Raw genomic sequence first — 24,833 nt, 5'->3', positions numbered from 1 at the left:
GTCGATTCTGACTTATGGCAGCCATATCATAGGATTCCCCCCGGCAAATTTCATTCAGAGGTCTTTGTCACTGAATAAAGTACTGTAGAGCCTACAGCACCTCGGCTTGCTGAAAACAGCTAATCTACAGATTTAGGCTTCACACATTCCTGTGGCAGATGGGGCTCTGGTGTCAGTAACATGTTGAACCTTTTAGTCTGCATTTTAAAGGAGCTGTTCATGGTAATGAACATATCTTGGGAGACAGTATTCAACACTAAAGTCCAGTCTAAATCCAAAGTAGATTTACTATCTCGCTGAAGGTAACCGCCAGCCCCTAATTACACATACTTGGGAATAATTCCCACTTAACTGAATGGGACTTCTTTTGACTAAAGTAGTAGAGATACAGAACAGATGTAGAGAATATACGATCCTCCAGTTGTTAATGGACATGCCACTCATTTGACTGCATCACTAGCCAGGCTGGTTTGGGCTGATGGAAACTGTAATGGACAGCAACAAGTTTCCCAGCTTTGATGTTTAGGATCATGTTGTAAAGATGACATCTTGCTAACAATTTCTAGGCAGTAAGCACCATTAAAAACACTGGGACCTATTTCCAATGAAATATGATACAGGCTTGACCTGTTGGCAGATCAGACGTGGGAATCGTGTGGCCCTCTAGATGGCCCTAACCAGCTTAGTGAATGCTAAGGAATACTGGGAATTGTGTCCAACAACACCTGGAGTCCCAGTCCTGTGCTAGAGCCTGTTTATTCATTTTTTTAAAAAAGTTTTGTATGAGCCAGGGTGATGTAGTGGTTTGAATGCTGGACTAGGACTTTGGGGACCACAGTTCAAAACCCTGCTCAGCTATGAAAACCCACTGAATGACCTTGGGCAAACCATGATCTCTCAGCCTCAGGAAGGCACAGGCAAAACTCCTCGGAAAAAAAAATATTCTGCCAAGAAAACTCTGTCATAGGTTCACTTTATGGTTGTCATAAGTCAGAAATGCCTGAAAGTACACAATAATAACAACAATAATTTTATTATAAGACAATCTTAACACATTCTATAATTTTCTCTGGAAGACTGTTATGTTAAGGTTAAGTGTTACTGCATAATGGTAAAGATTATTGGCAACATAAAAGACAAAAGAGGAACTACCTTAAGGAAAAGGTACCTGGTTTGTTCAGACCTCTTACAATGTTGTAATTGATAGGTAGTTATTCAGAGATACTTGATTTTAGTGGTTAATAAGTAGGAACAGTCACTGTTATCACGAAGTCTTGAGGTGTTCATGCATATTTAGAAGCACTGTTTGAGGAGAACTTGAAAACTTTATGAAGTCTCTCCTATTAGCTTTTGAACTGCATCCAGTCCTGACTGCAGATTCAGGTTCAAGCTGCCTGACAGACCATGTCTCCCCATATGAGCCTTCCCAGACTTTGAGATCCAGAGGAGAGACTCTTCTCTCAGTTCCACTACCTTCAACATTAGTGCAGTCAGTAGGACCACAAGAGTAGGCCTTCTTAGTTTCTAGACTATTGGACTCCCTCCTTAGGGAGGCTAGACTTGCACCCTCCTTGTTGTCCTTTCATAGGTAGGCAAATATCTTTTCATTCAGACTGGGTTTTAGGACTGAAGGCTTTTATTGAAAAGGCAGTAAATACTGTATTTTTTTACATCGTATTAAGTTTTAAAAGTCTTATTAAAAGTGTATGTTTTGATATGATTACATACTTTAACTTGGTTTTAATGGTGACTTTTTGTATGCTTTTAATTGTAATCTCTAATGTGTAAGCCAATTTGAGTCCCAGTCTTGGGGGAAAGGTGGGATATAAATGAGATTAAAAATAGTAATTTTGATACTGTGTTAGACTGCAATACCTACCAACCTTTTGGGGATTATGGGGCTTGTAGTCTAACACATCTAAAGAGCATCATCTTGAGGAAGGCTGCAGTAGCATTCAGGTAGGTGGGTTGCCCCACCACAGATGTATATAAATACCTCTTTCCCCGCGGTCCCAGCAATAAAGCCCAGAAAACTTGTTATGAATGAAGCCATTTTGCTAGGGTTGAAGCAGCTCTTGAATATGGGGTAACAGATCCTTTTCTATTACTTTGATCAACCTGGACCTATGCAGTATAAGACATCATATAACATGGTAGATTATTTGTATTAGTTTACTACAGTCCACCCTCCTTATTGGCAGACTTGCCACCTATGAATTTAACCCCTGTTTTGTTTAATGGCAGTGTGTGCACACAGGCCATGGTACGCATTAATTTTAATGGGACTTGAGCATGCACAGATTTTGGTATCTGTTGGTGGTATGTGTGTCTGGAATGGATCCCCCACAGATACAGAGGTCCAACTGTACTTTATAGATTATCCAGGAATCTAGAAAGCCCATATTTTTAGTGTTTTCAGACCTGTTTACCTAAATCTTTATTTTCTTTACTTATAAACCATTCCAGGGTACAGTTTCCTTGTAATGACTGGAACTTCAGTTTGCAATATAATTTTTAAAACTTTCCTCTACTCTAAAAATATTCATCTATACAGAAAAGAAGAGATAACATCACCAGAAATTCAGAGTCAGGTTTTAAAAGTGTGCTGGGGCGTGTGAGTTAAAAACAATATGTAAGTGCATAATCATGGAATGTGCAGTGTAATCAAGGTAAATGCACATGGAAATTATGCATGCAAGAAGCTCTCCAAATGTGGGTTTTAATATCACCATACTGTTAACAAGAGGACTGAATTGTGTGAAAGCAGCTTTCCTTATTTAATTTGCATATTTATCTTCAGCTGTTGGCAATACATTCACAATGTGCTTTTTATTGAAAAAAATTGCTCTCTGGTGATTCTCTCTGCATAGGGCATAGGAGATACAATCTGCTTATCTTACTCTTGAACTCATTGCCTTGAACAATGTTTAGGAAAATGGGAGGGTTTGTGGCTTCGACCTTTCAGTTAAGAAACAGAAGCTAGCAATTAATTCCACCATACCTTGGTAATATAAGGAAGCTTTAGTAACGCAGGAGAGAAAACTGTTTTCTTTTAGACATGATGACAGTTTTCTGTGCAATCATTCTTAATGGTAGGCTGTTAGGGTAGAAGTTCCATTCTCATGAAGACTTGTGAATAAACAAGAGTGACAAATGATTCCATCAGCTTATCAATAAGACTGGGGGTGTGGAATTCATGCAAGGAAGGGAGTACTTACTCTGCCTTTCTTAAGAGCATAATGTTACCGAGTATGGTTTTATATAAACTTTTGGGTGCCATGTGATCTGAAGCTATGACCCCTGACTGACCCCACCGCAAGCCACCATTAACCTAAGAGCGAGCAGACCATGTAGCCAGCTGCCTTGACAAGGCCAAGTCTCAGGAAAAAGGTAAAATTAAACCTTTCAGAGGGAGTCTTTGGGAGTTGCAAAACCAGATTCCCAGGGACCAGCACAAGGAAGAGATGTGGCTTCCTTCGTTAATGAGCCAGTGATTAACTTAACGGCTTAGCCATCAAGGTATCTGCTCTCCTGAAAAGTGTCAAACCTCTTGCACTGTGCAACCATTGTGTAGCTTTCGGCTTAGACAAAGCCCAAGCAATCAAGCCTTTGTCTCGCAGGCAGCCATCGCCTGAGGATATGTTTAGCCCTATATAAGGCCCGAGTTTTCAGCCCTTCAGTGGGTTTGTTGAGCATTCCGAGCCTGAGATTCCAAGAGCATCTTGCTCTGCTGAAATCACTTGAGTGAAGCCAAGCTCACTGTCACCGGGCCTCTAAGTTAGCTTTGCCCACCGGAACTCAGCTCTTACGCTACCGCGGCCGCTCTTTCCTTTCCCCATTCCCGTGGCCGTGATCCACTATCCATCTTACATCTCATCCGGTTCCTTGGAGAAGACGTCTAAGGTAAATATTCCCAACGGTGCCTCTCCCTTCCTTTACTCCCTGAACTCACCCCTCCCCTGCTATAGCACTGAATGTGTGTGTGTGATCCCTTTTGTCGTGTGGCTTTAATAAATGTTCATAGTTTAATTGCACCTCATTGGCAGTCGAGTCTCTTTATCTTGGGGGTGGACTAGGCGACCTCTGGTATACACATAGGGAAACGATCCCATTGTTAGGACACGCCTCTCGTATTTGAGCTAATTAAAATTTCCCTAATTCGATCCTTCCTAACAATAAGAAGAACCTCACTGGTTCAGATGGAAGGCCTATCTGGTTCAGCATTCAATTGACAGGGTGGCCCATAATGCCCAGTTCTTCTGTCTTTTTATAATAGTGTGTGGGCATTTCATAATCCAGGCCAACCAAAAGCAGTGTTATTGTTCACACTTTTGCTTTGAGCAGCTCCTAGAAGCCCCTGTCAGTTTGGTCAGTAGTCTGAGATTCTGGAAGCTAAAGTACAAAACATCTGGAGGCCCAGAGCATTGGAATCACTAAGTTAGGCCATTGGATTGAGCTTTGGGGGATGCAGGTTTAAGTCTCTAATAGTAAACCATGAAACTCATCAGGTGGTCTTAAGCTACTTGCTCTCTCTCTCTCTCTCTCTCTCTCTGCTTGACCTGTCTCACAGGACTGTTTTGAGGATGAAATCAGAAGAAAAGCCATGCGTATCAGGAAAGGTGGGATGTAAATGTAACTAACAGATGACTGGTTAATCCTTAAAGACTAATAGTGAACAATGTGCTTTAACGTTAATTGTGGATGAGAAAATATGAAAAACCCATTTGGGTGTCTGAATTGTGCTGATTCATTCTGATTTTTTTTTTAATTTGGAGTGCCTTAGATCAACGTAAAATCCAATTCACACATGAATGTACACTATATTGATTTTTGTAAAAAATAATTATTACTTGATGATTAATTGCTATTAGTTTATTTATTGGATAGCCTTGAGAAAGGTGTGCCTCTCAGCCCAAACAATCTCCTGCATGTGCCTGTGTGTGTTTCTCTGTGTATGACAACTGACATATTAACCTGAGAGCACTTTTCCTACATTCTTTCTGTTACTACTGCAACCGTTTCTTCTTCTTTGTTTACTACTGCTGCTAATGTTCTGAATAAGGAGTAGTAATATTTTCCAGCAGTGGAGAAGAGCAGTTTGGAGTGGTTTACTCCTCATCACTGCTCCAATAGGCAGAGCCAGCCAATCAGACCTTTAGAATACCCTTTCCTGTGAGGAAGTAATCCCTTCCATTCAGTTTCTGGTCCTTTGCATGGCTGTGTTAGTTGCTCTGCATTTATCTTTGCATTTATCTTTCTCTTCTGATTAGAATGGCTTCTTTACAGTGTCTGGAGGACAGTCCAGAATTATCTCTGGACTCCTCAAAGGTTATCTCTCATTGGGAGGGCTGTCACAGTGGGAAACGTCTCTCACCAATGCCCCATTTAGGGAGTAAGCCCACCCAGTTGAACGAGGAGAGTCTCTCCCCCCGCAAGGTCCTAGCAAGTTAGACTTTTTTCAGGAGAAGCTTTTGCACCCTTTTGTCTAAGGAAAAAAGATGTTGAGTTTTTTTTAATGCATTTGAGCTGCATTCCTTTCCTACCGAGAATAACCTAGAAATGGCAGCTAGAACTAGAACTGGAACTACTGCGCCTTTTCCTGACATTTTTTTGGAGCCTGTGCTGGAGGAGTGGTCGTCTCTGGGTTACTTTAATTCTTCAGTGGTCCAGAGTAAATGCTTTCTTACACTTCCCTCCAATGTCATGTCCAAATTAAAGATCCCTCTTGCTGGTGCTCCTATGGCAGCTTTGGTCTCAGGTTTTGCAAAGGCTTTAATAAGATGAGCAAAGAAATTATTATTGGATATCACTGTTGAGAATGTTAAACATCACCAGGGGGTACTTAAGCTAGGTAAGGCAGCATACTTCATAGCGAATGATAGCTTCTATCCCTTCCAGTTTTCAGTGTGAGTGTTGGCAGTGGATGTTGTTGTCTATTGTTACTTGTGTCTCAGAAACACACATCCGTTGACATTAAGCATAATTTCCCCCCATTTATTGTGGGGAAGCTGTTTGGTTCTTTGCTGGATAGTGCCCTTGTGGAGACAAAAAGAAAAAAACTATTTCTGGGAAGGAGCACAAACCTCCTTTGAAACCCACCCTACAATTCTTTTATTTCTTTTGTCCACAGTTCAGCGGCAGGGATGAGAGGGGACCTACAGTTCTTGGAATGGTTCAGCCTAGACAACATCAGTCATAATCCTTTAACAGAGGTCCAGTGCCTTACCAGAGAGCAAACCCAGCCAATAAAAACTATTGTAGACAACAGCAGTAATGACCACAGCAGCCTTCCAATGGGAGGCAGACTGTCTCACTTTTTTCATCCAAGGGAGAACATAATGTCAAATTGGTTCTTCAAATTGCAGCACAGGCATTTTCTGTAGAATTTCACCATCTTCTTCACAAGTGTTTTGTCTCTTCCCCCAGGTCAAAGAATCAGGATAAATATTTGTGGATGCTGCAGGAAATAGATCATCTACTCCAGATTTGTATGGTAGACTCAATGCCACATCAGCAGTTCTTAGGCTCCTACCCTTTTTTCTTCCTGGTGCGCCAAAAGAACAAATCCTGAAGGTCCATCCTAGATGTCAAACAGATGGATTATTTTGTGTTGAAGAAACATTTTTGAATAGAGACCGTTTCTTTCATTTTGGAGGAACTTAAGTTGGGGAATTTAATGGATGTTTATTTATACATTTTGATCCATCCTGCTCACAGGAAATACCTTTCATTTTTGTGTACCAGGGAGCTCATTATCAATATTGGGCTGTCCCATTTGATCTGGCCTCCTCTCTGCTGGTGTTTACTCTGCTAGTGATAGTGGTGGCTCATTTCTGGTCTCAAAAGATTTGTTTGAATCATCCTCAGTTAAGCAGCCTATGTTAGATGTGCAACAGACAATCCTCATGTTAGTCAACAGAGAAAAGAGTCACCTTAATCCAGTTCAGTCCATCCAGCATTTGGGGTGATAATCAGTATGAAATTGTGTCCCTACTCTTGGGCAGGGTGACAGAGATTTGGAATCTTGTCATCCTTGTTCAGATCTCATAGCTTTTTTGACCCTTCTCCAGTTGTTAGTGGCCTGTATAGATATTGTCCCTTGGCAAGGTTTCATTTGAGGGACTTGCACTGGCTAATTGTTCCCTACCAAAGGGAATTGGCTACTTCATGTCACCTTCAATTTGATGTGCCAACCCAAGAGAAGACCTCCCTTATGTGATAGCTGTTTCCAGCTCTTTGCAAGGGTGCACTGTTGGAAGATCAACCTGCATGCAGTTCAGGTCATATTGGATGCATGCCTGAGAGACTTGGCAGTTTAAGAGTTCATTTGTTCTCTTGGGCAGAGCTTCATCTCAATTCAGTCAAAGCAGACCATCTGCAGACAGAGTTAAATTCCAAGGCAGATTGACTGAGTTGGAAAGATTTGGATAAAAGAGAGTGGTTTCTGAATCCCAGTATTTTCCAGATGGTGACCATGGGGATGGGCAATCCAGTGGTCAATCTGTTTGTCTCCCTGTAAACTAACAAGTTCCAAGTTTTGTGTCAAGATTCCAGATTCAAGGGGCATGGAAGATAGATGCCCTGGCCCCATCTTGGCTAAAACTCTATGTTATGCATTCCCTCCTGTTCCATTTCTCTCCAGGGTCCTTAGGAAGGTAAGGGTGCAGGAGGCATACCTCTTTTTCATTGCTCTGAGGGCCAAGGACAGCCTGGCTCTCAGATCTTCTGGAGCTGTTGATTCAAGACCCATGGTCTCTCCCATCCAGACCAGATCTTCTGTACTAAGGCACTGTTCTCAGTCATCAGGAAGGCTGGTTACAACTGCACACATGGAGGTTGAGAGGCAAGACCTGTTGAGGCATGGTTACAATTCACAGGTGGTTGATACTATCTTAGGTACTAGAAGAGACTCTACGAAATGCATTTCTGAAGTAAACTGGATGGCCTTTTCTAAATGGTGCTACAGGGGGTCAATCCATCTGCATCCTGCAAAAACTGTTCTGGCTTTTCTCAAGTCAGGCCTGGACTTTGGTTTGAAACCTAATACTCTTAAGAGGCACATCACTGCTCAGTTTTCTGTTTTGAATATTTCTGAAAAAGTACCATTATCTATACAACTCAAGTTAAGGAATTTCTGTGTTCTTTGTCTTCCTGTGGTATTGTTTTCTAAATTGAGACTTATAGTTGGTCTTGCAGGCTTTGTCAAACCTGCTTTTGAGCTCTTAAAGAAAATGTATTTGAAGCATTTAACCTTTAAGACCTTGTTTCTTGTAGTTATTACTTAGGCAAGAATGGTGCCAAGCTTGGGAGTACTGTCTGTGCAGGTAACCTATGTGTTTTCAACTCTGATGCTGTGACCTTTTGTTTGGATCCCACTTTTAGACCAAAAATGGATATGTAATTTCAGCATCAGAAAGATGTGGTGTTGCTTACTTTTTGTCCTTATCCTGAGTCTGAAAAGGAAAAAACAATGCCACACACGGGATATAAGGCATGCTTTCAAAGTTTATTTGCCCAGATCTAATGAATATATGATATTCAGTGCCTCTTTCCATCATTTCATTCAGTTTCCATGGGCAGAAAAGTGTTCTTTTCAACTTTGTGAAGATGGCTGCAGTCTTGCAATGCCCTGTGTTACGAGACATTGCCTGCTGCTATCCTGTCTGGTATCCTACCACTGCATTTAATGCTTCTTCTCCTTTAAGTCAACATCTGCAGTGAACTTCTAGCTTCAGTTTTGCTAAGCACTATACAGCTGACAAGTACACTTCTACAGAGGTGGCTTTTGGTCATTGGGTGTCACAGAAGGTTGCAATACCATATAAATTTTATTATGTTTTTAAAAATTAAATTCTTTTTAATTTTTTTTAAAACATCACATCTTACCAAATTTTCCTTTAACCACATGAAACGATGTACATGTAAATACAATTAGGCTGCATGTATGATATTGTAATTTAAAGTCATAATTTTAATTTTGCTAGTTGTTTGTATCAAAGCTATTGCCATTACATTCCGTAATCCATGGAAATTACGATTTATGAGTAACATTAGAACAACAACAACAAAAAAAAAACCCATTACTAAGGATTCTGTATGGTGTGGTATGGAAGGATGCCGGCAGGGGTGGCTGACAGCACTGGGTGATACCAGGCCTAGTGACGGCACTGGCAGGAAATGAGGAACCATGTATATACTTGGAGGTCCTTGGAGAAAAAACAGGATAAATATGTAATAAATAATTTTAATGTCAGCATTTACTAAGCCAGATCTCCCTACTTGACTTTATGTCATAATATCAGTGATGCACAATCAGTGCAGACCATATCTGAATTTGAAAACCATGAAACCCTGGAATGGCTGTTATCCAATACTAAATTTAAAGCAATGTTTTGCAATATAGAACATTTACTGACAAAACAGAGGCAAAATGTCTCTAATGATACCATCCAAGCACATTTCTGTAAGACTGTCTATTTCTATATGTAGAAAATTATAAAGCTCTAAGGAAAATTTCAATGATAGTAGTAAATGGTGGTATTCTGTTGAAATACATAATAGGCACTCATGTGAAAAACTTAAATATTTCCAGGGACAGTGTATAACAAGATGTCCATGAAATAATGTCCATGAAAGCCTTCATGATATAATTATTCTGTCTTCCTCAAAGTATATTGAATGTAGCCCTACTTTGCCAGTACTGTAATGGTCATGCTGGCTGGGAGATGGTAGTTTAAAAAGGCGGCTTTCCAAGCTCTGGAAAAGGAAGAAGCTGGATAATGCATACCTTAAGATCTATAAAGCATCTGTAACTGATCCAAATGGAGCCTTAAGCAGCTCATGTGCTCTCGTGAAGGACTGGAGCTGGTCTCTTCCTCTAGTACTTGCTCAAAACTTCTTTGGTGCTCAGTTTGATACCTGAATTCTAGGTGATTATAAGATATCTGTATGGGGCTGCATTTTTATACCATTAAATTCTGAGTGTCTAAGTGAACAAGTGATTTGAAGGTATATATATATATATATATACACACACACAAAAAAAAAAATAACAGTTGCATTTTTTGTAGAACAGAATGCTGTCTGACTATAACCAACTGTAACTGAACATTGACTGTAATATACAGACACAGGGCTGGCCCAAGACATTTTGCTTTCTAAGGCCACCCCTCAGCCATGTCAAGCTCAGACAAGTTATTTTGCCACGTGAGACAGAAAATCCCATTAGCATCTCACTGTGTGCCTGCTAGGAAAATAACAAAGGAAATAACAAATATATCAGGGGGTAGCTGTGTTGGCCACGTAGCAATGTACAATAACATCCCAAATCCACAAAACAGTTATATTTTTAATGGGGCCAACCAAAATGCACAAAACATGTTGCAAGCTTTTGAAGCTCCACTGGCTTCTTCAACAGGCAATGGTATAAAAATCATAGAGGATATTAGTCACAAACCTACATTTTGTTAAGAAATGTTGCTGGAAGGTTCAATGACCTTTGTGTTTTTGCATTAGGAAACATTTTAGGTGCTTTTTTGTAGATTTGGGAAATAACTGTTTCCCTTTCATAACACACACAATCACTTACTTCAGGGTATCTACCCCATTCTGACTAATGGTAATCCAAACTGTGCTGTATGCATGTGTGTATACAATGAATCTGGGGATCAAGTAATGGGTAGTCTTTAAATCATGTGCCACAAGTTAGTCTTTATGGTACTACTGTGGGTTTTACATTTACTATAACAACATAACTTATTGCTGTGAAAATTTACAGTTATTGGCACTTTGTGATAGTGAATGAAGAACATCATTTAGTCACAAGGGGCTGTGGACTATGTTAGTGGGGTCATAGCTGGCAGAAAAGCTTAATTCTGAGCTACAGTTCATCAGCTTTCACCCACAAATTTTTATTCATCAAAATAAACTGAAATATGAAATATTGTTCCCATATCTGGTCTAGTAGAGAGAATATCCAAAATGGTGATGTATTTGTTTTAAAAAGTGTTGGTTTTTTAGGAATTCTCAGGTGTTCTGTTATACATTCATACAGAAAAGAGGCCTCCTATGCTAAAAGGTTGTTTTGTCATTGAACCTTCCAGCAACATTTCTGTATAGTGATTAATCTGAGCCTGGCCTTGAGGTTTGGGTCCTCAGAATCTTCTTCACACTTTTAGCTTCTAATCTCCAGGATGCCAGGTCTAAATTAGAAAAGAAAAATAAATAACTAAGCTTTCAGAGAGCAAGGCAAGAAGAATCTGTCATGTCTGAATTAATCTGTGTAATGCCAAGAAGATGTGTTATTTCCTCCTGGGCTCATCTATCCCAAGGATGTCTGATATGGATTTGTGATTCTGATACCACAAAATCAATTTGCTTCCCTTTTCTGCACTTTGTCAGGCCTGGTTTTGCCCATTTTGCAGTCACTGTTCATTCTTTTCTTCCTGATTTGCTTGTCATTATGTATTATTATCTGAAACCCTTTTTAAAAGAAGTTTTTTAAACAATATTGGTTGTCATTGATATGAGAAGGATTGTGTGTGCTTCAGAGAAGACATTAATGATACAATGCAGTGATAAAATTGTACCTGTTAACACTGATACCATTCAAATGATTCTTGGCATATACCCAGCACTGTGGGAAAAAATCTTTAGCTGTTTGAATTTGTAATTACGTAGATAATAGCAAAATCCTGTTTTAGTTCTCATTAGAGTAGGCCCATTGTGCTGTACTGTACCTATGTGTTGACTCGCTGTGTAACAACTGATTGAATGAATCTATTCTAGTTAGGACTATGCAAAAAGATTCCAGTCACTCTGGTCCAAAACACACTGCAGAAGTAATCCAGTTTGAAGCTGCTTTAACTGCCCTGGCTCAGTGCTAGGGAATCCTGGGAATTGTAGTTTATTGAGGCACCAGAGCTCTCTGACATAGAAGTCTAAATGTCTCACAAAACTACAGTTCACAGAATTCCCTAACATTGAGCCAAGGCAGTTAAAGTAGCCTCAAACTGGATTATTTCTGCAGTGTGTTTTGGGCCTCTGTTTAACTTTAAGACATATGTAGGATTCCTAGAATCTCTTTTAACCATGCTACTAGAAGTGCCTGGGTTGAAAGGTCTGACTGCTTGAATCTGCAAATGGGTTATTTAAATCCATACTGCAGAAAATTATAGATTTAACCTTGAAGCAGTGAGCAGCTAATACTAGAGATAATGGGAACTTGTCTTTGAATGTGCTCCAGGACTGTCAAATCTGAGTCTGGTTTAAATTTAAAAGAACCATAAGAAAGAGAAGCAGGGGGCTTGAGGTTATCCATCAGCACTTGGACAGCAAATTGAGAAAGCAAGCAGATTACCTGGACAGCATAATTCCCACTATGTGCGTTGTATTGAATTTCTGTTTAAATTATTGCAATAAAATTGCATGTATACCTAACAGCATACACACATTTTATGCAAGTTGGTGTCCTCTTTTTTTTTTTTTTGCTGACACATTTCTTCATTTTTATAGAGGAGACTGATACATAAGTGGTAATCCAGTGAGCTGGATGCCTAAATATAACATTGGGAGTGTTAGAGAAGCACCTGTGCTTTTCACCACCCAGTGACCCCCTCCTCTGAATGTTGATATACACACTGAAGTTATGCAGTTAACTATTTTTGATAGTCTTATCTGAGCCAGTTCTGTCATTAGGCAGAGTGTAGTGGCCATTTAAGGAGGCTGATCTTGGGCATCATGAAAGGTTATTTAACTTAAATCACCTTTACTTTAAATCTTTTTTTTACTGTATTATTACCAGTGAAAGGCACTTGTAGGATCTTCTCCCTCTCATGTCAGAATAATTTCCCCAACCTTAACTTGGCTGCTGGGAGGAGTCATTTGCTATTTTGCCTCACATTCAGAATGCCTTGATTCAGTGTTGACTGACATCTGCAATCTTATATACCAGCCATGAGGAAGGTTCAGCCTATGGACTGTTCATGCCCCCAAGCCCATTTAGTAGATCCCAGGACACCCCAAAGACACCTGATCCCTAAAATTGAAGAGAACAGATGGAATCACCCTAAAATAATACAAACAACTGCAAAATAGTTATGCAATGAGGTGGTTTGCCTAGCTTTAGTCCTTAAACACACATCCCCAGTTTTTAGCTGGAAGCAAAATGACAAGATGATTCTGACTGCTGGAGTAGGGGCAAAAACTGTCCTTCATGCCAATGGGGTTACTCAACCCTGATACACACACACACACACACACACACACTTACCTAGAAGTAAATTTTACTTATGTTTGTAGGACTTTCTTCTGTGTAGGCATGTACTGTATAGGATTATGATGGAAATTATTGCCAGTTTGCTGCCTCATTCTGCTTTGTAGTAGGGGAAGCCCTGCTGGTGTTCTTTGATTATAATTCTGTTGATGTCTGGATACTATCTTTGCTGGAATACTGGTATCTAAATTAAATACATGGTTGCTCATGCTGGGATTAGTACAAACAGTTTCTCTCTGAAATATGTGCTCATCAGCAGAAAAATCTTGCCTGTTCCAGGTAAACATATTGCTTCTGTTTGCTTGTGTACTTCAGCAGATGTGACTAGAGGTGAATACCACCCAAACATTTGTGTATGCATTTCTGTGCTTTCTTTTAGTTTCTTCAGTCTCATACTTCTTATTCCTTTCTGTTTGTTTCAGTGTTGTCACCTTGAAAGAAGACAGTTTCCTTTCTACAGTGGAAGTTAAATCATAAACCTTGTGTATGGCGTGGTCAAAGTTGCAGCCTGTCACCTCCGCCTTCTTCCGGTTTGGCCTCATTACTTTTGTACTATTTTTACATGGACTTCAAGTGGATGCTGGCATGGGAGCAGATTTACACAGCATAGGACATAACAACACCTGCTCAGGTTCTTCCGAGTGCAAGGAGGGTGTGATCTTGCCAATATGGTACCCAGAAAACCCATCTTTGGGGGACAAAATTGCCAGGGTTATAGTTTACTTTGTTGCACTGATTTACATGTTCCTTGGAGTCTCTATCATTGCCGATCGTTTCATGGCTTCCATAGAGGTCATTACTTCACAAGAGAAAACCATTACCATCAAGAAACCCAATGGAGAAACTACCACTACCACTATCCGGGAATGGAATGAAACTGTTTCCAATCTGACCCTCATGGCTCTTGGGTCTTCTGCTCCTGAGATCCTTCTGTCATTGATAGAGGTATGTGGCCATGGATTTGTTGCTGGAGACCTGGGGCCTTCCACCATTGTTGGCAGTGCAGCTTTCAATATGTTCATCATCATAGCCATCTGTGTCTATGTCATTCCTGATGGTGAGACAAGGAAGATAAAGCATTTGAGGGTTTTCTTTGTCACTGCTGCTTGGAGCATCTTTGCATATATCTGGTTGTACATGATTCTTGCAGTTTTCTCCCCAGGTGTGGTCCAGGTGTGGGAAGGTCTTCTCACTCTCATCTTCTTCCCAGTTTGTGTCTTCCTGGCTTGGATAGCAGACAGAAGGTTGTTTATCAATAAGTATGTACACAAAAAATATCGCACCAACAAGCACAGAGGTATCATAATTGAGACAGAGGGGGATCACCCAAAAGGGATTGAAATGGATGGTAAGATGATGAACTCCCACTTTCTAGATGGTAACCTAGTGCCTATGGAGGGGAAAGAGGTGGATGAGTCTCGCAAAGAGATGATCCGGATCCTTAAGGACCTGAAGCAAAAGCACCCAGAAAAGGATTTGGACCAGTTGGTGGAGATGGCCAATTACTATGCCTTATCTCACCAGCAAAAGAGCAGAGCTTTTTACCGGATTCAGGCAACCAGGATGATGACAGGAGCAGGAAATATTCTCAAAAAGCATGCGGCTGAGCAAGCCAAGAGGAGTACTAGCTTGCATGAAGTGCAACTAGAGGAGCCTGAGGACTTTATCTCAAAAGTCTATTTTGATCCTTGCTCCTACCAGTGTCTGGAGAACTGTGGTGCTGTTCTCCTCACTGTTGTCCGGAAAGGAGGAGATGTGTCCAAAACTGTCTATGTGGACTATAAGACAGAGGATGGTTCTGCCAATGCTGGAGCTGACTATGAGTTTACAGAAGGGACTATTGTTTTGAAGTCAGGGGAGACCCAGAAAGAGTTCTCCATAGGAATAATCGATGATGACATCTTTGAAGAAGACGAGCATTTCTTTGTACGCCTCAGCAACCTACGAGTGGTTGAGACAGAGGAACCTCCTGAGCTGAAAAACTTGCCATATCCCAAGGCCATATTGGCCTCTCCCTGTGTGGCTACTGTGACTATCCTAGATGATGACCATGCAGGTATCTTTACCTTTGAGTGTGATGTGATACATGTCAGTGAAAGCATTGGAATAATGGAGGTGAAAGTTCTTAGGACATCTGGTGCCCGAGGTACAGTCATAGTCCCCTTTAGAACAGTTGAAGGAACAGCAAAAGGAGGTGGAGAGGATTTTGAAGATGCTTATGGGGAGCTGGAGTTCAAGAATGATGAAACTGTGTAAGTACCTCATTTTAATCTCTTTACATCTCAACTACTTTTAACTCCAAAATTTTCCATCCATCACAGGTAAACTCGGGCAACGTATAATGGACTGTCCTCTCCCTTTTCTCTAATCTCCACACTTATCTCCTCTAGCAAGAACCCTACAGCAGGATCTAGTCTGTTCTCTCTTCCTAGGAGTGAATAAATGGGGTGGCACATGTTTTTGGAGTGGCCTAAGCTTTGTATAGGGAAAGTTAGGGAAATTATGATAGAGTTAAATTCCTGAGCATGCTAAGGCCTCAGTCAAGAAGAATCTTGTTCATATTAAGTAGCATACATGCATGCCATTAATAGACTAGAAGAATTATGGCTGCAGGAACCAGAATCTTTATACTGAAACTGCTTGATCTGTTCTACCGGACTACCTAATCCATGGTGGGCAACAGGCTACCCATAGAGTGCATGAAGACCCCTACTTGATTTTGTGGCCTCTCTAAGCCTCCCATCACCACTGAAATTACCTGTGAAATGTCTGTTACACTGCTTAAATTTGAGAATGAAGTGGTAACTTGAAAAACTGTATTTCCCTTAAGAACAAAGGGCCTGAACAGACAGGCCAAAATAAAGCTGCTATGGGTCACTTTGGAGGTATGCTGTTTAAATAACACATGCATCTGAAAAGGCCAGAAGCTGCGCCAAAGCTGTGCTCCTGTCCTTTTGGCCTGTCTGTTCAGGCCCAAAGATCACAGGGAGCTTCCTGGAAACTTAATGGTGTTTTAAAGGGACCACCTTGGGTCCTTTTAGGAGAAAGGAAGCATATAAATGAAATAATAAACAAACAAACAAATTAAAGCAAAATGTGTGCCTCCACATACCTTGTTATTAAAGAGGAACACAGCTTTTTTTGTAACTGCTGCCCTACTGAATTTTTGGCAGCCAATCCAGTGGCACATGAGAGGTGAGACACAATTTGGCTCCCAGGCCTAGGGAAGCCCCCCCCCCCCCACTTCTAATTTAACCAGTTAACTATGTCCCCCTTCCTACCAGCCATCAAATTAATCACTCCTTTTTTTTTTGAAAAGCAACCACCATCAACAGAGTAGTTGTCATAGTAGCTGTTCAGCGTAATTCTGAATAACTGTCAGCTTCAAGAGGAAAGCTCAGGGTTTTTTTTTGGGGGGGGGGGAAACATAGCCTGAAAGCTAAATAATTTTCATGTGTATGTTCAGCATACACAAATCCCTTATTTACCTTGGGATTTCTTGCATCTCTGATGATTCACATGGTAATTATTTCTGTAAATAAAATCCTCCATTAGTCAAGCCCCCCTGAGCAGCAGGAATGTCTGCTTTCCTGTCAGGATATTTTAGCATGGCCACTTTCTGTTATCTAACCTTTGACTAAAGAAGTCTTTTAGTTAACAAGATATTTTAGTTAAAGTTGGAAGGTAGAGAGGGGTCAGAATCAGTAGGATGCCTTCCATGCAATCATCTCCTCAACAGATGATGTAAATTCATTAGCATTTGATTTGTTATAATTTTCTCTTTGCAAAATTTTGTGTTGTTCCTAGGTTTGATCAAGAAAGTTTAAAGGAGTATAACTTATTGTCAGATGTCAAAATTTCCAGCTTCAGTCCCCTGACAACCCCAAATAAAGCTAGGAAAGATTGTTGTCTGGAGCCCTAGGAAGTTTCTATCAGCTAGTGTAGTAGTTGGGTTTGTAGTTTAATTCAGAATAAGGCAGCTTCCTGTGTTCCATTGAGCAAAAGCATTGTGAAGTTTCATCAAAGGCAATAACACTGATTTTAAATTTTCCATGACCATTTCATTTACATTATAGCAAACTGCCTGACATATCCCCCAATGTATCTTCATTCATAAATTGTTCTAACTTAGTTTTCCAGTAGAGAAAAAGTCACTTTTCAGGAAAAGATTCTAGATCCTGTGCTAAGTCAGCCATGTTCATTCAGAAGCACACCAAACCACACTTCCATCAAAATTAAGCAGCTAAGGTTGCTTTTCACTAAACTAAATGTTTCCCATGTCAACACTAGCTATGCATAGGAGTTTAGTCCACTCCTATAAAGATTAAAAGGTGGCAAAATTAAGGTCATATATGCAAGCCACACCTCCAATATTCTTGCCCCTCCCTCAACTGTTTCTGACTTTTCAATGTACGTTAGGAAGGGACAGGGATGTAGCCAGGATTTTAGGAAGGAGGGGGTCCAGACTAAGTGCCACCATTATAATGGGGCTTGGGCGCGGCGGCGCAGCAGCACACACCATTCATTTTTCTAATGGAAGGGGGGTCCGGACCCCAAGACCCCCCCTCTTGGCTACGTCCCTGGAAGGGATTAAGGGATTTTCATTCACACTAAAGTAGAGGTCAAATGGGAGTTTCTACTCTGGAAATACAGAAACTCCCTTTGGATGTCCTAGTTTTGCACTGGTAGGTTGGGGAGTGAGAGACATGGGTTTGTGGTTTGCATATGTGCTCTTCCCCATCTCAACCTTTTAGCCTTAATGTGAGCAGATAGAATAGCTGTATATAGCTAACATATGAGCCATATTCAGAAACAGATATTTAGAACAATTTAAGTTTTAGGACGCTGATTTTGGTTTGCCGAGGAAATGTTATTTAAAAGTGAAACTTAACAATGATCAGAGATGATTGCTTGGAATGCTTTTTCACAGTTTGCAAGTGACAAAAGATTGGGTTTCATTATCTAAGTCATCCTTACTTTTTACATGAATTAAGCCACCCTGAGTTTTTAAGGGTGTAATTTCTTGGAGAACTAGCAACCAAAACAAAACGGGGGACGGGGGAGCACAAAACCATTCTAAACAAAATATCAACTCTGTGGAAAGCAGATGGATCCTGCTATCGGGACTTGCTTGAAACTTCTGTAATTCCAGTATGGTCAAAGTTTCCTCACCCATATTTTAGGAGACGGGCTGGGAGAAATGATTTCTCTGTTGGCAGATAGGTGTGTTAAGGATTAGCTTCTCTTAATTCTTAATCTAATATTACTGTTGTACGCCGCTTTGATTGCCTGGCAAAAAGCGGGATAGAAATAAAAAAATATTTATTTATTATTACTGAATGAATGCAAATAGGATGTGTGTCTAATGTCTACTTAATTACTATTTAATCTTGTAAGCAACCTAGGCTTTTGTATCTCAGCCATTTATCACAAGCTGTTCAGAGTGGCTGCATCTCTCAACTTAGGAAGCTATTCACCTCAGTATGTTGTGCTTCAAAGATAACACATTACTAAGCATGAAACTGATCAGCCTTGGCTACGAACTATAAGCAATCTTATTTTAAACTTTAGGGTCTACTCTGGAGAAGACCAAGTACAACAACCTTAACTTTGGCCATCCCCTTATTATTATTATTATTATTAAACTTTATTTCTATAGCGCTGTAATTATACACAGCGCTGTACAAAGTTGGTAAAATTAAGAGTAAATAAAAGCCTGCCCAAGGCGTACATTCTAAGATAATAACAATTAAAAGAGGAATAGATAAAATTACCATATAGAGAAGAAAAACAAATTAAAAACATCAAATATAAAACAATCACATCACATCAAATATTGTCAGACAGCCAGATGACAATCACAAATTCCCTGAGAACGCCTCCCTAAACAATATGGTTTTCAGCTCAGCCTTAAAGCTGGTTAGGGAAGTGATGAGCCGTGCATGCAGAGGAAGAAGGTTCCAGGAATGAGGGGCAGCAAGAGAGAAGGGACGGATCCGGGATGGGGCAGAGAAGATCCTGGGTTGAAAGAGGAGACTTTGGCTGCCAGAGCGGAGGGTGCGAGTAGAGATGTAGGGAGAGAGAAGATCAGTTAAGTAAAGAGGGGCCAGCCCATGCAGGGCTTTAAAGGTGAGTAGCAAAAGTTTGTACCTGATGCGGAAAGGAAGAGGGAGCCAGTGAAGGGAGGACAACAGAGGGGAGACATGATCATAACGGCGAGCGAGTGAAATAATGCGTGCAGCTGAATGCTGAACAGAAATTAATGTGTGGAGGTGAGAGAGAGGAAGCCCTGCCAAGAGGAGGTTACAGTAGTCTAGTCGTGAGACCACTAGGGCATGGACCAGTGTCTTTGCGGTAGAAGCTGAGAGATATGGACGGATTTTGGCGATATTATAGAGAAAAAATCTACAGACTTTGGCTGTAGTCTGGATCTGTGGGATAAATGACAAAGAGGAGTCAAAGATGAAACCGAGACTGCGGGCTTCCTGGACCGGCTGGATAGAGATGTTATTGACAGAAATAGAAAAGGAGTAGTGAAGGGTGGGCTTAGGAGGGAAAACAAAAAGCTCGGTCTTGGACATATTGAGCTTCAGACGCCGATGGTGCATCCAGTGGGAGACAGCTATTAAACAGGATGACACTTGCTGCTCTAGCTCTGGTGAAAGATTAGGGGTGGAAAGGTACAGCTGGGTATCATCGGCGTACAGATGGTAGGAGAAACCAAGAGAACTGATAAGTTTGCCAAGGGAGAGTGTGTATAGAGAGAACAGAAGGGGACCCAAAACAGAGCCTTGAGGAACTCCAACAGATAAGGGGACAGAAGACGAGGTCTGACCACCCGAGACCACTGAAAAAGATCGATCTGACAAGTAAGATGTGAACCAATCGAGAACAAGGCCCGAGAAACCAAGGTCAGAGAGTATATCTATCAGGAGACAGTGGTCCACGGTGTCGAAGGCCGCAGACAGATCGAGTAGGACAAGGATAGAATAAAGGCCATTCGCCTGTTCTGCCAGCTTCCAAATTTTCTAAAAATATTTTCAACTTGGTAAATATTTTCCCTGCAAAATTAATGGTATAAGTGTAACAATATGTCAAATATAGTATATATTATCATATTATATAACCTATACAAATATATATCTATGTAGCTCTACATCCACACACACACGCCAATATGTAATGTCTAATATTAGTTATTCTGTTTCTATAATATTTTAATATTTGTTATGCCAAAAATTCAGTTGATTAATTGGAGGTCCATTTTAAACATCCTGTTCTTGAAAATACTTTATAAATGGCAGCTGGTTGCTATAAAGTTGTCCTTGTTTATTTGTCCTCTCATGAAAAATGACTGGTCAGTTTTTCTGCAAGTGCAACTGACTGTGGACTTTATCACACGGAGAAAATTGGGGATTTAACCAGCGATTAACATGTGAAAATCATGCAATCACAATTAAAGATTTTCACACACACATGCGCTTAAAGAGCCATTATCCCAGGAATAACCAGGCAATAAACAACAACAAACCATTCATGGGATTTCCTTGTAAATGATTTGTTGCTGTTTATTGCCAGTTTATTCCTGGGATAATGGCACTTTAATGTTGACATTATGTGAAAATCTTAATTGTGTTTGCATGATTTTTACTTGTTAATCACTGGTTAAAGCCCCGATTTTCCTATATTCTATTATAGTATCTATGAAGTTTTTGAGCATTTTCCAAGTCCTGGCAATCTACAAGGCATCTATCTCTTCAAGCTTCTTTGGCATTTGGGGCCTACACTGGAGAAGACTAGCCCCACATCATTAATTCTGTCTGTCTCCCTGCCATGTCCCACTAGCTTCCGGCTGGTTTGTGCAAGGTCTGGGACAGCTTTCACCCTTCACACATCCAGCACACTTTGGAACATTTTTTCACTGGAGCATGTCTTCCAGGTCACTGTCTCAGAAATTCCTGAGAGGCCTGCCTCAGAGCTTTGAGCCCACTGAAATTTTTTCCCTCTGTCCCCCCACCTTAATTTGTTGGCTTGGACTTTGGTCGGCCCATTTCACAATCCTCTTATACCATCCCTATCTATCTATATGCCTTTAGTCTGTGTTAATATATTCAGGAGCTCCCTGAGTAAAAATATGATTGAGAACATTAGATTTTTTTTGGTAATTTTCTTCTATTTTTGTTTGTTTATTAATTAACAGTTCAAGATCCAACACTGAAACACTGATATAGGTACTAGGCTGTCCACCGAACTAACTATCTTAATCAGGACTTGTGTTGTCACTGCTATGACATAGGCTCTCATAGGGGAAGTTCTATATGAATCCCATTGTGGACGAAAGATGGGATATGAATCCTGGAAATAAATAAATAAAATTTAAAATTGGTTTTTTGTTTTTTTAAAAAAAATCTAAATTGCTGTTTTGGAGGGCACATATTCCCACTCTTTCTTCATGAGATTTTTCAAATGTAGCAATCACCACTAAAGTGAAATAACCTGTTTCATTCACTTTCTGTTCCCTGTCTTGTGAATGTGAACAGGACATAGATGGTGTAATTCAAATTTATCTTAACATCCTTTTTCTTCACAACTGTCCTCTGCAGCACATATCCTTAGATATCTAAAGTGGGAAGCCCTCATTCACTGGTTAATCTAGTTGACTTTAAAAATTAAGTTACAGCATTGGTTTTCTAGATGCCATTCAAAGAAATTTGGAGGTTGAGAAGAGTTTCCTCAATGGAAAAAACAGTTTTTCCCCACACTTTCTGAAAGACAATTTAAAAACCCCTATTGATTTTTTGCAATGGATTTAGGGCAGATTCAGGGCAGTGTTTTGAGAACTGCAGTTTGAAACCTCACTGACAACTTAGTTTTCCCAGTCATGCACTGGAGGGGGAACGTCTGCAGTCAAGAGCCTGTGTTAATTGCATTGGGTCCCTGTATCACCTAGAATCCTGCGTGTTCAGGTTTCTAAAGCATGTAGCCATATTATACAGATATAGCAGGCCTCCCACTGCAGATGTTTATCCTCCACTGTCGAGAAGGCTGCAAGAATGCAGTTGAGGGAAGGGAAGGAGCTTCAACATCCATGTGATGCTCCCTTCCTCTGGTGAGAAGAACTTCTTTTTTATCATTTGTGTTGGTCTCTTCTTGAATATGTTGGTGATATTGTGGTGCAGACGTGTGGTGGTAGCTTATAACTTTAGCTTTGTGAATGAATAGGCACTGGGCCCCTGGCTTTGAAGATAATGCTCATGATTCAGCAGATGGTTTAGCTATTACACTGGAACAAACTGGCTGTCAGGCCACTGGACAAAATGGTCATCATTGATGTTTCACCTAAAATCTCTACTCTGTGTGCATTCATGTGTGATGCATTATATTCTGTACTGAGTTGGCCTAATCTGTAATGGAGATGGGGGAGGGGAATTCACTGTAATTTTCTTTAAAAAATATAATAATCCAGAATATTTGATTTACTACAGATGCTTGTCTACTTTGGGATGGAGTGCCATTACATTTTAGGAAGGCATGTGATGGTAGATAAGTTACTATTTTTGAGACTCTGGGTTAGTACCATGATTTCAGAGCAAAGGTATTTACTTTTGTCAAGAATTAAAAGGGAGAGATTAGAGAATTTCAGAAGTATGATGTTTTCTTTGCTATTACACCTTGCAGCTTGACCTTCTCAACCTCCATCAGCTTCTTATAAAGTTCTAATTACAACATTAAGGAAAATTTGTGGAACATCCATGATCATCTGGGCTTTTAAAGAGTGATCTCTCATAGTTCTCTCAGGAATGTACTGACTGCCACAGCAGTGCCCTGAATTAATGATGTTGAGATACATTTTCCACTCTGTCCTGCTGCTTACTGACAGACAGAGGCTAATGTCTAGTAGTGTTTCTTTTCCCAAGCAGCCTCAAACAGGCTTATTTTTGCATCCCTGTGTCCTCTGAGTCTGAAGATTTTGTTCATTTGTTTCACAGAATGGATATTTTCAGCTAAATTCTGAATGTGAGATGATGGTCAGTTAGAGACAAGAAGTTTCATGGATTTCACTCCACCTCATCAGATGCGTGGAGCGAGGCCTCTACATACAGAATCCACTCATAGGTAACTTGTGCCACTCCAGGTGGTGTTGGACTACAGTTTCTATGATTCCTCACAATTGGCTATACTGACTAGGACTGATGGGAGATTCAGCAACATCTGGAGGGCTACAAATTGGCCAACACTATGCCAAAGTGTCCCTCTTGTGTCAAAGCTGAGAATAATGCCTTTGGTGTGGAGCCTTCTAGAGAATAGGATCTGGTGGTGTTTCAGGAATTCATGAAATCTGTTTGCTGAAATGGGACATGGTGACAACTGCTTGAACAAAAGACATTTTGGACTGAGTTTGCTGACAGGTACTGATAGGGAATACATGCTAGCTGTCCATGTCAAGGACAAATGGCATCTCATCGTGGGTGGCATGTGTGTGTGGGTAGATGAAGGAGAATGGCATGTGAAAGGATTTGTCTGACAATTACAAATGAAAGAAGTCCCTCAGTCCCAAATCAACTATGGTTTGAGTGAAGTACGTTGGCACAGGAGATGATGATGGTTATTCACATTATAAAGCCCTTTCAACTAGAAATTGAGAGAGCTTATCAAGTTTGCAATGCTAAAAGATGGTTGGGGTCTAGTCCAATTGTTGTTCAATTTCTCTGTGTGGATACCCCATATTCTCTACTTCAAACTGATTGGCAGCAGGGATAGCTGCAGTGGAAATCAGATAAAGTGATTATTTTTCCTGATTATATGAAGGAGATAAGTGATCAAAGGAGACAATTTATCAAAGTAAGAATGCCCACAAGGCAATTAAATCTGAAGTATTACATTAGGAATCTGACTATATTCTCTGTCTGCATGGATCAGGAATTAAAGAAATTCCATTTGTCTTAAGTAGCAGACTCTTTTTTTTACTGGGATTAAAATCAGGTCAAGGGCTCAATCCCAGGTGGCTTAATCTTGTTGGGATGTTCCCCAATATTCCAGGAGATCAAGAGTATACTTTTATATCACTGGTCCACCATAATGATTTCAGATTAGATTTATTTCTTAATTTTTGTATCTTTGATTAGAACTACAAACATGGACAAAATTGAATCCTTGATAATATCAGACCATACTCCACTTTGTCTAGAGGTGCACTTTTCTAATGCTCCCAGACCCTTCAGTCTCTGGTGATTTAATGTTTCACTTCTCAATAATGAACCGCTTAGGGCTCAAACGTCAGCAGATCTGATGGAATATTTTTAAATGAATTAAGGCTCTTTGAGTTCATATGCTATTGAATAGGAAGCATTCAGAGTAGAATTATTTGCTTATTCTTCGTACAAAAAAGTCTCTAAAATTAAAAAAAAAAGAACTCTTAAAACAAGCAGCTGAAAGCTCTTGCATCTTAGTTTGTTGTTTCTCCATCTGAACAACTTTATAATGAATTTCAAAATGTTAAATATGAATTAAATAATATTCTACCACAGCAAACTGAACTTGCTTTGACATGTCTATGGAA

General features: G+C 40.2%; 1 protein-coding gene across 4 annotated transcripts in view; it reads left to right on the top strand.

The window, feature by feature from the left end:
* SLC8A3 (solute carrier family 8 member A3) overlaps window positions 1-24,833 on the top strand; it is a 269,784-nt gene that overhangs the window by 49,382 nt on the left and 195,569 nt on the right. For 3 of the 4 annotated variants that reach the window (XM_042445826.1, XM_042445827.1, XM_042445824.1), the window contains exon 2: window positions 13,696-15,525. In XM_042445826.1, coding sequence (XP_042301760.1) covers window positions 13,760-15,525 — 1,766 coding nt within the window. In that variant the 5' untranslated portion in view covers window positions 13,696-13,759. Of the gene's footprint in view, window positions 1-4,570; window positions 4,620-13,695; window positions 15,526-24,833 lie in introns of all 4 variants that reach the window. The other variant, XM_042445825.1, reaches the window with a different exon arrangement.

The sequence above is a fragment of the Sceloporus undulatus genome, chromosome 1 (assembly GCF_019175285.1).
Source record: "Sceloporus undulatus isolate JIND9_A2432 ecotype Alabama chromosome 1, SceUnd_v1.1, whole genome shotgun sequence".
Taxonomy (NCBI): Eukaryota; Metazoa; Chordata; class Lepidosauria; order Squamata; family Phrynosomatidae; genus Sceloporus; species Sceloporus undulatus.
Note: the sequence above shows the minus strand (reverse complement) of the source record. Positions and strands in the feature narration are given on the sequence as shown.